We start from the raw sequence: 15,916 nt of genomic DNA, 5'->3' as shown, positions 1-15,916 counted from the left end.
ACTCCTGGAGAAGCCTGTTGGCCAGGCTGGCCAGTGGCTGGCTTGACTTCGGGAGGGCCCCCCCACCCGTTCCCTAACTGATAAGGGGGGGCTCACTGCGCCTGGATTGTTTGTACACACAGCATGATTTATGCTGGCCATCAGCTTTCCCGTGGGGAGTCTGGAAGTTTGGTAGGTACCAGGCAGTGGGAGCCAGTGTGAGCAGCCCCCAGTAAACACCCTGGGCACTGAGTCAGTAATGGGCTCCCCTGGGAGGTGACACAGCTCACTGCTGGGGGAATTAAGTGTGTCCTGTGTGCCCTCCATGGGAGAGGGCCCTGTACCTGGTTTGGTTGCCTCCACCCCTTGGTTTCACCCCAGGTGCCCTTTCCCTTTGCTTTGTGCTTTTGTCTTTTCCCTGAAATAAATTACAGCTATTATTTCTACTATATGCTGAGCCCTGGGAGTCCACCTAGCAAATCATCAAATTTGAGGGTGGCCTTAGAGACCCTGACATAACCCGCCCCCCCAACCCTGCTTTCTAGAACAGACTTTATATTCGGAGGTCCCCCCACCTTCCCCGGGCCACTTCCTTCCCCAGGAAATTCGTTTCCTTCTCTCCTTGGCCCCTGCTCCTCCAAATGCTGTGGGGCCCCTTCTTAGGGGGCAAAACCCCACCCATTCCCAGCACTTTACAGAACCAAGACATGGGACCATGAACACACTCCCTTTACCACACCCTTCCTGGATGCAGGAGCAGAAAAGCAGCCACCAGGAAAGCAATTCCAACAGGTATTCTGTTTTCCAGGCTAACGCTGCTCAGGCAGCAAACTGGTCCCATGCCCTTCCTCCCCCAAAATCAACAACCAAAAATCAAAAGGCCATTTCCTTTCCCTGTGCGCCTCCAGCGGACCCAAATCCAAAGAATAAGCCAGTTTATACTGTGGCTGCAACAAAACACCTACTGGCATCTGTCTGGTTCCCCAATCTTAGCCACCTGTTCCCCAACATGGGGGGAGAAGCGAAAGACATGCACTAGAATAAAAGTCATGGGTGAGAATCCAGTCATGTTCTTGCTGGATTCCCCCAGAAGCTGGCAGAGAGAGGGAGGGGGCAGTAAAATAAAGGAACCAGGGACGCCTGGGCAGCTCATCGGTTAAGCATTCGACTTAATTTCAGGTCATGATATCAGTCAGGGTCATGGGATTGAGCCCCGCATAGGGCTCCACACTCAGCAGGGAGTCTGCTGGAGATTCTTTCCTCTGCCCCTCCCCCACCTCACACCGGTGCACACTCACTCTCTCTCAAATAAATAAATCTTTTAAAAAATCAATTAATTAAATAAATCAACTAAAAAAGAAACAGGTGAACAGTCAACTTAGCTTTATAACAAAAAACTTAAAAACCGGTTAAAATGTTAAGACAACATGGAAAAGCCTTAACATTTCTAGCAATAACAAATGAACTTAATTTGGAACACAGAACACAGTTGTATTAATTGCTATCAATTTAATTAATAACAATCTCATTAAAATTAACTAGATATTAGCAGAGGACATGAGGTGGGGACATCAGAATTTAGCTTTGAATTATTTGTTTGAATTGTCTGAATTCAGCTTTGTCCCTCACTTACTCTGTCATTTTATAAACCCATACCCACTGAGATACTAGTGCCTCTGTGCTAACGGCTGGAATCCAGGCAATGAGCAAGACAGAATGGACCTTTCCTCTGTGGAGCCAAAAATCCCATTTACAAGTTGTATCACTTGACCTATCTGGACCACAGCTTCCCCATCTGCACAACAGGAGTAGCAGTGCTCACCCCTTCCTAAATAATTGTGAATATTTACAGAGTTACTGCGTGTGAAAATTTCTGCCTCGTGTCAGCACCATGAGTATGCGAGCAGTATTTGCTGGATGTGAAGTGTGTGTGGTCACAATTGACTTAACTAGTCTGGATTTTAGTGAAAAGAGAGAGAGGGAGAGCGTGGAGTTGCAGGGGCCGGTGGGTCGAGTCAGGAGCCCAGAAGATCTGAGTCCACAGAGGAACAACATGGAACAGTATCCAGCAGAAGAGCTCAGCAAAAGCCTGTGTGGCCACACACGAAACAGAAAACCATAGGACTGGCGGATGCCTGCGTGGCTCAGCAGTTTAGAGCTTGCCTTCAGCTCAGGGGGTGATCCTGGAGTCCCAGGATCAAATCCCATATTGGGCTCCCTGAATGGAGCCTGCTTCTTCCTCTGCCTATGCCTTTGCCTCCCTCTCTGTGTCTCTCTTGAAGAAAGAAAGAAAAGAAAGAAAAAAAAGAAAGAAAAGAAAAGAAAAGGAAAGGAAAGGAAAGGAAAGGAAAGGAAAGGAAAGGAAAGGAAAGGAAAGGAAAGGAAAGGAAAGGAAAAGAAAAGAAAGAAAAGAAGAAAGAAAAGAAAAAAGAAAAGAAAAGAAAAGAAAAGAAAAGAAAAGAAAAGAAAAGAAAAGAAAAGAAAAGAAAAGAAAAGAAAAGAAAACCATAGGAATGGGATGCCTGGGTGGCTCAGTGGTTGACCATCTGCCTTCGGCTCAGGTCGTGATCCCAGGGTCCTGGGATCAAGTCCTGATCAGGCACCCTGCAGGGACCCTGCTTCTCCCTCTGCCACAGTGTGTCTCTGCCCCTCTCTCTGCCCCTCTTATGAATAAATAAAATCTTGAAAAGAAGCCCATAGGATTTTTTAATCAACAGCAAAAGCCAGTAACTCTAAATGGGCACATTTTACAGTGACAGAGATACTAAGAGGTAAGACACCCAGGTACAGATAGGCCCACGGGAGGGCCACATGTATGGGTCTGCTACCTGCTTGGTCCCCACCTGTAGACAGAATGTCACAGAGGACAAATTCCCCAGAACCCAATTTATTTGCAAGTTATTCCAGGCTCTTGTCGGGACCTATATCTTTTTGATATGTTGGCACAGCCAGAGGGCTCCTCTCACTAATTTGCAGACTGATAATTCTAATTAATTTACTGTCTTATGGTCCTTTTATAAAGACAATTACCTGTACAGAGATAATGAACCCCTTGAACTATGGAGTCAGGGCAAAGTAGGGACCTCTAATGGCTTGATATTCTAGTAGCAATCAATTCCAAGGAAAGCCAGGCTTCCCATCACCCCCACCCTAGAAGAGCTCAGTGCCTGGGGTCCAAGTAGGCACCAATCAGAAATCACCCACTACCCTCCACAGGTTGACAAGCAGGGGCTCACCGGGTGGATGTCCAGGAATAAGGAATGCTCCTCTTGGTTGGGGTGGAGGCCAAGCACTGCCTCTGCCAGCATCGGGTCAGCATTGTAGAAGTGAGGGTGGGAGAGAAACAAGGGCGCATCTAGAAGGCAGAGGGGAGGGGGAGGGGTCATCAGACAAGGGAGAGCCTTGGCACATCCAGAGGCCTGCATTGTGCCAGGCCCTGGGGATGCACAGGAAGTTAAAGAGGACCACCGCCTGCAGAACATCCAGATGATGGCAAGATGCAAACAACAATACCTAGACAGAGAGGATTCCCTCACCCAGTCTGTAAATGTCTACCAAGGGCCCGAGAGATGCCCCCCATGAGGAATGGACAAGCTCTGTACCACAGGAATGATAACAGAGGAGCTGCTGATTCGGGTGGGGGAGATCACAGGAAAGAAGTGAGGATGGTGAAAATATGCCAGACAGGGAAGGCCACAGAATAACATTTCAGGTGGAAAGTATGGCAGAAGCAAAGGCAGGGAGATGGGAAAATGCACAGGGCACGTGGAGCAGACAGTACATGGAGGCGAATTATGGGAGATGAGGACAGAAAGGTAAGTTGAGGCCAGATCCGAACTTGGGTGGGGGAGGGGCATCTTGATGGCCAAGCCAAGCAGCCTGGACTGTCTTCTGTAGGCAATGCGGCAGCCGCCAGAGGCGCTGAGGTGTGAATGCCTGCAGCCAGGTCTCCCTATCATCCATGGGAAGGGAGAAGACACACCTGCTTTGCTCCTTCTCTCCCAGCAGCCAGTCTACTGGATGGACGCAAGTGTGAATAAGGACTGACTCAGGCCCTTCTGTGTGAGCAATTCACACCCAGAAACGTGAAGCCAAACAAACCTCTCCATCAACTGATCGCACAAGGCAAACGCCAGCGCATCCTCGTGTGCTCAGGATAACGTCTAACAGGCCTGATGGACAATGAGTTAACGAGGAAAAGAATGAGCCTCTCCCAGAAAACCCAAGAGGATCCAGAACAGACAAATCCTAGAGACAGAACACCACACATCGTGCTAGCCAGGGACTAGGGGATGGGAGATGGGGAGTGACTGCTAAAGGGTATGGGGTCTCCTTCTGGGAGGATAAGAATGTTCTGGTACTAGACAGAGACAGTAGATGCACAATCTTGTAAATGTATTAAACGCCACTGAACTGTACATAATTTAAAAATGGTTAATTTTATGTTATATGAACTTTATACCTCAATATAAAAAAAAGGAAAAAACAACAATAAAACTCACAAGGTCTCCTCTGTAAAACCAACAGCACGTCCACCACCTACTAGGTGACCACCATTTGTGTTATGTGTATCTGGCAGCCTCAAATATCTAGATTCCTTCCACTTAGCAAGGCCAACTATCAGTCTGAAATAAAAGATGGCATTTCATTGCTGCCTGATTTTATCTTTCCCGGGATGCTTTTACATTCATTGCCTTCGTGTTTCTCAACATTGATTCATTCAGCCAAGTACCTCTTCAATTTTGCCATATCTGGGTCCCCCTGCACGATTATATAATGTGCAGCTCTGACCCAAATGCCATTATTTAAATAGCTATATTTTAAGGCAGGGCTTTCTATCTGAGCCATAACTGACAGACACTTGCCACAATAAGACAGCAAATATAGGAAGAAATACAATAGAAACAATGAAGGTTGCACATTCTAACTAGATACCGTTGCCTGCATGGGGGCTTTGAGCCTGAGACCTGCTCTTTTCGATTCAAAGGAAAGACAGGGAGCACCAGGCTCACTCAGTCGATGGAGCTTGTGACTCTTGATCTTGGAGCTGCAGGTTCAAGCCCCATGCTGGATGCAGAGATTACTTAAAAATCAAAATCAATGCTGAGTCTGGGTGGCTCAGTCGGTGAAGCATCTGCCTTCGGTTCAGGTCATGATCCCAGGTCTTGGGATTGAGCTCTGTTTCAGACGCCCTGCTCAGCAGGGAGCCTGCCTTCTCTCTCCCTCTGCCTCTCCCCCTGCTTATGGTCACTCTCTCACTCTGCTCTTTCTCTCAAATAAATAAAATCTTTAAAAAAAAAATAAAATCTTTAAAAAATAATTTTTAAAATGTTTTTAAATAAAATCTTTTAAAAATAGTAAAAAATTTAAAAAAAATAAAAATCTTTTAAAAAGAAAGATAGGTGCTGGGAAGGCCTCTTACACCAACAGCGACTCTCTCACTAACCCTCTCTCCCAAATCAGTTAATGTTATTTTAAGCCATCTCCTCGGAGCCTCGAAGCTGCCTTGAGTACCCCAGATACAACGCCCTATCATTTGGAAACCCTCCTTCCTTACCCTCCCACCTCTGCTGTGAAAAGAGACCACCAGAGCGAACACGAGGAGCCCCGTGTTTACAGATGGCAACACTGAGACCGTCTAAGGGCAGTGGTCACCACACCAGGCCCTTGAAGGCGGTAAATCTCAAAGGAGGCCGGAGGCACCTGACATGGGTCAGACCAACGTCCATGACACAATTCTTGCTTCAGATAGTAAGCAGGCTTGTTCTTTTAACAGCAAGCCAGGCTCCCCATCTTCCCAGCAAGCATGCACGTGTGCATTCCTTTATATTTTATTTCCAAACGGCACAGGGATTAAGTGGCCATTAATTTATAGCTTTATGGCTCGCCCAGCTAGACCTCATTGCCCAGGGTCACCACAGATTACGACGAAGAGGTCTGATGAACAGGTCTGAGGGCCTCGAGCAGCACGGAAGTTTGAGGAGTGAGAGTCCTCCAGGTCCAAGAAATGTTCAAGGCCGTAAAAGGGAAATGTTTGGTATTTCTTATCATCAGACAAAAGGTTAGAGAAATGCAGACAGAAGTGTGCTGAAAGACACGGGCAGGAAGTTCCCAGCAGCACTGGGCTAATGGTCAGAAGGCAGCAGCACCGATGCCCGTGAATGGCTGAACGGGTAAGGACACGATGGTGCGCTCCCTCGGTGGCACATCATCCAATGAGGAAGAGGGTGCCCACAACACCCAATGCGGACAGACCCCACCAACACAATAATGGGTGGAAGAGGCCAGAAAGAGAGACAAATGCAGTGTTCACCGTATGATCCTGTTCACCTAAAGACCAGAGGCAAGTAAAGCTGTGCTGCTGGACGTCGTGCCAGTGCTGGGAAGGGGCCCGGGGGCTGCTGGGGGGCCACTCCTGTTCTGCTTCACGATCCGAGTGCTAGTTACAGCAGCGTGTGCGTTTTGTGGAATTTCAACCTGCACACATCCTTTGGGCAACCCTCTGCACCCATGTTTATTTCAACATTAAAAAAAGAATATTTTATTTACATAGATAGTTTAAAATTCCTTTGCATTTCTAGGGGTGCCTGAGTGGCTCAGTCAGGTGGACATCTGACTCTAGACTTCGGCTCAGGTCGTGATCTCAGGGTTGTGAGATCGAGCTTCACGTCAGGCTTGGCGCTCAGCACAGAATCTGCTTGTAGCAGTCTCTCATTCCCCCCTGTCCCTCCGCACCCCTGCTCCCTCTAAAATAAATATATAGATCTTTAAAAAACAAATAAATAAATAAATAAAAAATAAAATTCCCTTGCACTTCTGAGGTTATTCTGGCAGATGTGCTAAGATGGGGCAGTGCAGACCTCGTCCCTAGCCCTCTGACGTGGATGGACCTATATAGCCCATGCCTGCCTGGCACCCACCCTTTCTCCTGGAACCCACATCCCAGCTCTGGAACCCACTGTCCCCTCCCACGCTATGCCAGGGCTGGTCCCACCCATGGAGTCAGGGGCTGAGTGTGTGACTTGGTAATTGGCTCATAGCTGGCCATGGGACTCGACCCCAGGACCCCAGGATCACAACCCAAGCCAAAGGCGTAGACGCTCAACCACTGAGCCACCCAGGCATCCCTACTCTGGGATCTTTAATCACACAAGCCATGGAGTGCTCCTAACGGCTTAGGTTGCTGCGGCTGTCACCTGCCACAGCAGCAGTAGCACACAGCCCAGCAGGTCTCTGTCACCCCATCCCACAAGCAGAAATTCCCACAGACACCAGGAAGGGAAGCATGAAACAGAGGGTGAGGCCAGATAGGTCACACAAGTCCATGACAGAGAGGGCACCTCCAGACCCCAGCTCCAAACCCTTCACCTTACAGAGCACCCCATTCTGCTTGAACATTGGGAGTCATCCAACCGGACAACCCTGTGGCCAACTACCCTTCTCAAACCCCCATCTCCAGTGGGACACGTGGCTTCAGCCAGACAGGCCCCCGGAAGGCAAGACCCAGTCAAATGAGGAGTGGCTTCTTATCCTACCAACCGTGGGGACTCAGGCATGTCCCAGTCCTGAGCCTCAATTTTTTAAGTGCAGGATAAACCACACACACACCCATACACTCAAATACTACCTACTGGTCACAATTCTAGAAGCTGAGGACAGAGCCCTGCCAGCAGCATTTACAGTCTGGTGGAGGACCCAGGCAATAAATAAGTAAAACAAAATACACAGTGATTTCAGGGAGTGATGGGCAGCAAGAACACACCAGAGGCTGAAATGACAGACAGCAGCTTGCAGGGATAGAGGGGACAGAGGGGTAAGGAGGGACAACTTTAGTATGGGAAATCACAGCAGGCCTCCTGGAGGAGGTGGCCTCTGAATAGATCAAAAGGAGGGGAGGGAATAATCCACACAAATCCACATGGATATCTGGGGAAAGAACTTTTGAGGCGGGGGAACAGTTGATGCAAAGGCCCTGAGTTAGGACCAAACTTGATACAGTCTACAAACAGAGAGAAGGCAGGGGGCTGAAGACTAGTTAATGGGGGGAGTACAGGAAGAAATGATATTCGAGAGGCTGGCACAGGCCAGATCCTGCAGAGCACAGAGGCTACGGTCAGGTCAGGGCTTCACTTTATGTGTGTGGGGGGAGCTGTAAGACATTTGAAGCAAAGCGTTGGCTGGCAATCCGTGTTTTAGAAGGGTCCCTCGGGCGGCTCTCCGGAACAGGTCCCACAGTGGTGAGGATGCCCTCCTTCTGCACTGGCCGTCCCATACAGAAGTCACTAGGCACATATGGGTGGTGATCATTTGAAATGTGGCCAGTGTGACTAAGGCACTGCCTTTTAATTTAATTGCATTCAAACCAATTTCAATTTACAGAGCCACCCCCCGACCAGGGCCGGTAGTGATGGCACTGGACAGTCTGGGAAACAGTAGGTGTGTAAGGTGACAGCAATGTCACAGAGGGGCTAACGGGAGGCAGAGTAGCGGGAGGGAGTAGGGACTCCTTTTGTTTGCAGACAGAGCTGACGGGCTTGCTGATACGCTGGGCAAGGACGAGGGGGAGCACTGGAGGTGACAGCCAGGTGTCCAAATTGAGCAATTGAGGCGGACTTCCAGGGGACTGGCACACAGCTTGAAAATGTGACGCCAGATGACACCGCTGGCACGAGGCCTCACACTCCAGCCCACAACCACACACGGGCCAACGAGATCTTATGGAACAGCCCGACTGGTGGCAGCTTCCTTCCCTCCCAACAGGGAGCGAAGGGCCCCTCCCACGAAGCCACATCCTCGAGGTACATATCCTGGGGCGGCAGGCGGGACGAGGCCTCCCCAGAGCCATCCGTGTCCCTGTCTGCAGAGCCTGTGAACACACCAGGTCCCTGGGCAACGGGGAGCAGCGCAGGGGGAATGGAGGCTGCAGATCAGCTGGCTCTAAAAGCGGATTATCCCGGGGGTAGGGGGGGGGGAGGGGTGGGATATAGTCTCCAGGGTCTTTAAGCCAGAAGACAGAACCGGAGAGAGAGATGGGGCCTCGGACATGGGATCAGAGAGACACGGAGTTGCTGGCGGTGAGGACGGACGCGGGGCCAGGAGCCAGGGAACCCCGGCCAGCCTCAGAAAGCCCACCACCTGGCCCCCTGCACCTCCGGAAAGGAACACGGCCTGCTGACACCGGGCCCTAGGCCTGCGTCGGACCTCTGAACTGTTTAAGATGCTACGTTTATGTTGTTCATGTCGCTGGGCCACTGAGATTGTGGGAATTCATTAGTACAGCAACTAATCTACACGGCCTTTTTTTCTCTTCTCTTCCTTATCTCCGGCCTAATGGGATTATCAGGAGTAGAGGCCAGAGATGTGGCAGCCTGGGAGGAGACCCGCCCGCTGCCCTCCCGTGGGAGACGGCACGTACTGAACCTGCAGGTGCTGACGTTCTGAATTCCAGACTCCAGGCATGGGCAGAAGCCCTCGTTGGGCGGGTAGACAGAGCCGTTGGCGAATAAGGTGCTGGGGGCCACGAAGCGATAGGTGGGGATGCCTTGGAACGTCCCCGACTCCTTGTAGATAAGTTTCATGGACCTGCAGGGGACAGATTGGGGGGTGGGGGTGACCTCGGGAACCGGGCCGCGAGACCCGTCCTACTGAAGGTAAGCCCAGCCGAGCCACTTCTCCCCGCCGGTGCTGCCAGCCCCCGGGTCCCCGCAGCCACCGGCTCTCCCCCCACCCCAGGGAACTGCCAACAGCCTGCTATTTGCTCTCCCAGCCTCCCTGCCCACACTCGTCTGTTCCCCGAGAGCAGGTGGCGCTTTAAAACAAGAACACTTAAAACGGCAATGGCTTCCCGTCTCATCTATAATAAGATCTGTCATCCTACCGTGGCTCAACAGATTCTATGAGGTCCAGCCTCTGGCTGCCCTGTATTGTACCCCACGAACCTCCTGGCGATTGCTCAGACATCCTTCCTCCTGCCCCCGGGCCTTTGCATCTGCTGCCCTATCTGCCCTTCCCCCGATGCTCACACATCAGACTACAGTTCTCCACATGGGTGGCGATTCAGCAGCCACCTCCACAGGCTGCAGCAGCACGCCCCCTCATCCTATTAACCCTGCTCTATTCCACTTCTAAGCATGAACAGGATCTTCAGATTATAACCGTCCTGCCTTCCTGCTGTCCACGGAGACCCTTGGACAGGGCGACACTGGGTGGGATGCACTGTAAGCATAAAACACGTTCCAGATTTCTACAGCTTGATACCAAAAAAAAAAAAAAAATGTAAAACATCTCAATAACAGTGGATATTGTTTACACACCGAAATGGTAATATTTTGGATACCGTGGGCCAAATAAAACCTATCATTAAAATCAACTTCACCTACTTCTTGTTACTTTTTTTAACATGGCCACTAGAAAATTTAAGAGTATAGACAGGACTGACACCGTGTTGTGACTGGACAGCACCAGCCCAGACAAGGGTGCTGGTGATGGAAATGTGGTTGCGCAAGAAGACACCCTTGTTTTTAGAAAACACCCACTAAAGTATTGAGATGGCCAACGTACTCCCCAAAGGTCTGGGGACAGAGCGCACAGGGCCAAAGAGAACTCCCAAAACGGAGTGAAATGGCATGCTCTTGCCACTCTTCTCTGGGATGAAATTTCCAATTTTAAAAAGTGAACATACACACAGCACAGGCCTTCAGGCTCTCTGACACTGCCCCACGGTGTGTCTGCCTGAGTCCCCCTGCCAGAACATAAATCCCCCAGGAACAGCAACTGGGCCCATCCCGTCTCTGCCTAATGCAGCAGGTGCCACAGAGGTCTGCTGGGAAGGCAGAGGAGTCCAAGTTCACATCAGTAAATCTCAAGTAAAGGATTTTTCCAGAGTGGCCTGAATGGAGCAGAGTGCCAGGCAGTGGCCAGAGGTGGGCCCTAGGGTCCACTGTCTCTTCTCACCTACACTGGGGCCCCTGGAAGCCACTACCCCAAGCAAGCCTCTGAGGCCATAGTCTAGAGCCTGCAGGGGCCATAGGGGAGGCATCTAGATGTCTCAGCATCCAGATGGACATGAGGGCAGCCAGAGAGAAGCCACAGGGAGCCCATGCTCACCTAATCCCAGCCCTCTACGACCTGATGGTTTCCTGCTGCTGCCACTGCCACCGCCACCGCCACCACTGCACCAAGCACTGCATGGCCAGCAGCCTCTCTGGGGCCTGCCAAAGCATCACAAGCACTTTGGCTTTTCATGACGTAACCTAGGAGAACTCAAGACAGTGCCAAGGGCCAACAAAGAGCCAAATGCTTCCCAACTGCACGCCAAAAGCCACTCAATTAGGCTGTGAGCGCCCACAAAGCTGATTTCCGCTACCCGGGAGGCCCAGCAGGCCCCAGAACATTCCAGCAACTACCGGCAGGCCTCAGGGCTGTAGAATTCCAGCGAGGTCTCAGGAGTCATAAACGGTGCCCACATCTGTCCCGAAGTCCCGTTGATCATGTTGCACTGATCAGAATGCCAGAAGTTGACCTGCAGGGAAGCGTTCAGACCTGGCTCTCAGAAATGCCCTCCTGGGTGCTGCTGCACACCCAAAGTGGGGTGGTGACTGCACAGACCGGGGTCCCAGGGTGAACATGACCACTCTGTCCCAGGAGCCAGTTCCCTCAGGGAAACAGGCCAGCAGCGTGGGAGGCGAGAGAGGGCAGTGCACACAGCCAGGAGCATTGACCTCAGCCCCTCACTAATGTGGAACCCTGAATGTGCTGGGAACTCAGTAACTTCGTCTGTAAAATCACCCCCATCTCCAAGGGGCACTGTGGGCAGCAGAGGTGGCATCCTCACCTCTCAAGGAGGGAGTCACTAGACACTTCCTAAAAACAGATAAAGGGGGGGGTACCTGGGGGGCTCAGTGGGTTAGGCGTCTGCCTTCAGCTCAGGTCACGATCCTGGGGTCCTGGGATCGATCCCCGCATCGGGCTTTCTGCTCAGGGGGAGTTGGCTTCTCCCTCTCCCTCTGCCCCTTCCCCCACTCATGTTCTCTCCCTCTCAAATATCTTTTAAAAATAATAATTAAAAACAGATAAAGCAAAGAGGTGACACAGGAAGAAATATATTTAAAATCATAATGATGGCCACCCTGGGGACCGTGGGGTGGGGGGAGCTCTCAAAACAGTAGTTCCCTCTGGAAAGTGAGTCTTGGAAGAAAACCACAGACTTCTCACTTTCTGCACCCCTCCCCCTGCCATCAGAGCAAGTTTGGTCATGTGCGCACACATATCTGTGCAATGAAAAAACAAGCCAGAGGGGCCAAAGAGGCTCCCCTGGGAATGGTTATTGCCGGCTGCAAATGGCGAGCTGGCCACTCTGTGCACAGCTGGGGGTGTCACTGGGCCCCGGAGCCCCGGTCCTGGCAGCGGCCACCGTGGTGAGCACTCCGTAGCTACCAGCAGCACCATGTACTGTCACTCACGTGCAAGCATCACGAGAAAAAGCTTAAACTAAGGTGGAAAACATCAAGCTGTGGAACAGTGCACGTAGAATGATTTCATCATGTTCAAAGAAGCAGCAAATCCACCATGTGTCTATGCACACACACGGGCATGGAACGGGTCCCAGCGGGCAGGATTCCATACCCACCACTGCCCACCACTGGGTTCCCTCTGTGCGCCAGGGAGCAGGATGGCCGGTGTGAGACATGGTGCAAAGGGGACATGAGATCTGTCCCTCTTGTTTTGTTTTTTTAATGTGAATGTCTTCCTGTGTTTCAAGTGTGATTTTTTTTTAACTCAATAATATCTTCTAATGCAATGGCTGGTTACAACATCAGTGTGTTACCTTAGAGGTATTTTGTAAATTAGGAACAAAAGGAAAGTAATAACTCACTTCCTGGTACCCACTAGGTGCTAACTAAGTAGAGTTTCCATCCCCCACCCATCCATCCATATGATGAGCTAGTCGAGCCTTAACCATGGGGGATGCCCCACCTCCGGGAGCTTCTCCATCACAGATGTGACCACCCTCCAGAGTTTGAAGACAAACATGGAGCACAGCCAGGTGGCCCTGCCCTCACCTTGCTGAGCCCATTCCACTTGTCCACGAGGTGGATCCTGCTGAAGTCTTTGACCCCCGTGAACACGGTGAAGATCCCAGAATCAGAATTGTTCAGCTGTGGATAACAACAGAGAACACCATCCTTAAACCTCAGGACGGGGCAAAGGCCCTGGGGCCCGGCCCTCAAGCCCACCCGTTCACTTAGAGGCCATTCCCCACTGCACCCAGAGGACAGAGGCCTTGATACCTTGTTCAGTGCTGCATCTCCAGGGCCTGAGGACCAAGAAGAGGAAGGCTTTCTAGAAGGGGCACTCCCTTGAAAGCATCCCCATCTTCCTTTCCCAACTCACAGAAAGTCTCCTTCTCCCAGGTGAATAGCAGAATGACCACCTCACCCTCCTCCCCAACTTAAAATAAAGCATGGTCATGTGACCTCTTCAGTCAATGAGACAGAAGTAGATGGGGCGGCGGGGCATGCCCTTTCTGGGGTGGAAGCTTTAGGAGCTCAGGCATGCTTTTGTCACCCTGCTTTCTGCTGCTGCGTAGGGGTCGTGCAAGTATGTCTAGCTGTGACCTCCCTCAGTCTGAGTCCCTGAGTGGCCACAAAGAACAGAGAGCCTCCTGGTCACCCACACTGACACGGCATACGAACCAGGATCAAGCCACTGACATTCTGGGGCTGCTTACTCCACAGTATGACCTGGTCCCTCCTAGTGGATTTAGGATCCTACACTTACTGAACATGTTCTGGATAGTAAGGCCCAGGCTTTGGCACTGAGGTTCTTCCCTACAAAACACATGTCTAATTTACTGCAAAGACACACAAAGCAGGTGCCTGGGTGGCTCAATGGCTGAGCGTCTGCCTTCAGCTCAGGTCGTGATCCCAGGATCCTGGGATCGAGTCCTGCATCAGGCTCCCCACAGGGAGCCTGCTTCTCCCTCTGCCTATGGCTCTGCCTCTCTCTGATAACATTAGAGACACATAAAAAAAAATACCAAGAGGGCAGCCCCGGTGGCGCAGCAGTTTAGCGCCGCCTGCAGCCTGGGGTGTGATCCTGGAGACCCGGGATCGAGTCCCACATCGGGCTTCCTGCATGGAAGCCTGTGTCTGCCTGTGTCTGCATGTCTGCCTGTGTCTCTGCCTCTCTCTTCGCTCTCTCTGAATGAATGAATAAATAAATCTTAAGAAAAAAAAAATACCAAGAAATGAGTGACTGCAGGGCGAAATCTAGAAGCACCGATTCCCTGAGTCCCAGGCGGCTCCCTCCGTGTAACATGTAACGTGTAACGGAATACACACTAAGAATTCAATAGGGTTGTTTACCAGCTGAGTGGCTAAATCAATGACTAGTTAGGCAAACAGGCTCCAGGGCAGGGCCCGGTCTAAAGCCCTGCTCTGGCCTCCTAAGATCTGAGTCATGTCACCCATTCATTCTGAGCTTCATGAGCCTAGACCTAAACCATTACAAGGGAAGAACAGGAGCCCTGAGACGCTGGGAGTGCGAAGAGAGCAAATGTATACACACAGTTAAGCGGCGCCTGAAAAACAGTAGGAGCTCCAAATGCTAGTCTTTATTATTATTGTTATTAACAAAGGCTCCCCCAAAAGGACCCTAGAAGAATAATCATTATAGACAAAGTATATCAGAGACTGACACTTAGTACCCAAAGTCTATTGCTCCCCTTTCTCCTTTGTAACAAAACCCAAACCTTACTCAGGACATCAGCTAAGAGGCTACATTTCCCAGCTTCCCTTGCAGCGAGGCGTGGCCCCTTGACTAAATTCTGGCCAAAGGAAAGTAAGTAGAAAAAAAAAAGAAAGTAAGTAGATATTGGTTTTCTCCCTCCCAAAGACGGAGACAGCTGGCACATGCTGTTTTGTCCTCAACTCCCCTGCCTGCCTCTCCATCCCCAACCACTTCTTCCCTTCCTCTTATATTTCCTGGGATGTGGTAGCTGGTGCTCTAGCAGCCATTTTGGGCCATGTGGTAATCTGGAGTATGAGAATCACACTGTAAGGATGACAAAGCAAAGAATTCTAGATCCCCAGAGGATATGAAGACACCACATCAACACTAAACAGTCACTGCTGGAATGTTATTTTGGGGTTTCCATTATACACAAATATATATTACAGGGATGCTACTCACTTTGTAATAATTTTCATTCATTCACAAGTTTGCAAGATGTTTTCAAAGGAATCATGTCACTTACTCCAAACTTGCCAACTTACCCACACACTCAGAACCTGTCATCCTGATTAAAAACGTATTAAGTGTCTATCACATGCCAGGTACAGGATCACAATTTCTCCCTCCCGCTTCCCCCAAGACAGATCAGCAGAGCCCAAAGGGGAGGCTGAGTCTGGAGCAACCCAGAGGGCTCGTTAAAACCTATGGCAGGGATCCCTGGGTGGCGCAGAGGTTTGGCGCCTGCCTTTGGCCCAGGGTGTGATCCTGGAGACCCGGGATCGAATCCCACATCGGGCTCCCGGTGCATGGAGCCTGCTTCTCCCTCTGCCTGTGTCTCTGCGCCTCTCTCTCTCTCTGTGACTATCATAAATAAATAAAAATTAAAAACAAAAACAAAAACAAAAAAACCTATGGCAGAGGGAGCCGCAGTCCGAAGTCAGACTCTGCATCAGATCACAGCTCAGGCACCCAATCACTACCAGGTGACGGGGGTCAAGATAAAGAAAAAAGCAGGCAGCTGAGAGCAACGTCGTAATCAGCATTTGGGACCTGCCTCCCCAGCAGCCACTCCTTCTGCCGGCAGCAGCCCTCAGCTGTCCATGCCCAGCCCAATCACATCATTTCAACCTGATCAAGCTGCACCTCAATCAATGCCTAGAGTTTTCAGGTATATAAACCAATTGATTCTCTATTTCTAGGGCAC

The 15,916-nt window shown here is 50.6% G+C and overlaps 1 protein-coding gene across 10 annotated transcripts in view; it reads right to left on the bottom strand.

Annotated features, from left to right (window-relative positions):
* Positions 1-15,916, bottom strand: part of SCARB1 (scavenger receptor class B member 1) — a 100,132-nt gene that overhangs the window by 13,324 nt on the left and 70,892 nt on the right. For all 10 annotated transcript variants that reach the window (XM_049101784.1, XM_049101783.1, XM_035706379.2 and 7 more), the window contains 4 exons: positions 13,041-13,136; positions 11,385-11,500; positions 9,395-9,561; positions 3,216-3,334 (listed from right to left, as the gene is read on the bottom strand). In XM_049101784.1, coding sequence (XP_048957741.1) covers positions 3,216-3,334; positions 9,395-9,561; positions 11,385-11,500; positions 13,041-13,136 — 498 coding nt within the window. The remainder of the gene's footprint in view (positions 1-3,215; positions 3,335-9,394; positions 9,562-11,384; positions 11,501-13,040; positions 13,137-15,916) is intronic.

The sequence above is a fragment of the Canis lupus genome, chromosome 26, assembly GCF_003254725.2.
Source record: "Canis lupus dingo isolate Sandy chromosome 26, ASM325472v2, whole genome shotgun sequence".
Lineage (NCBI taxonomy): Eukaryota > Metazoa > Chordata > Mammalia > Carnivora > Canidae > Canis > Canis lupus.
The sequence above is the reverse complement of the archived record's forward strand: the minus strand, read 5'-3'. Positions and strand labels throughout refer to the sequence as shown.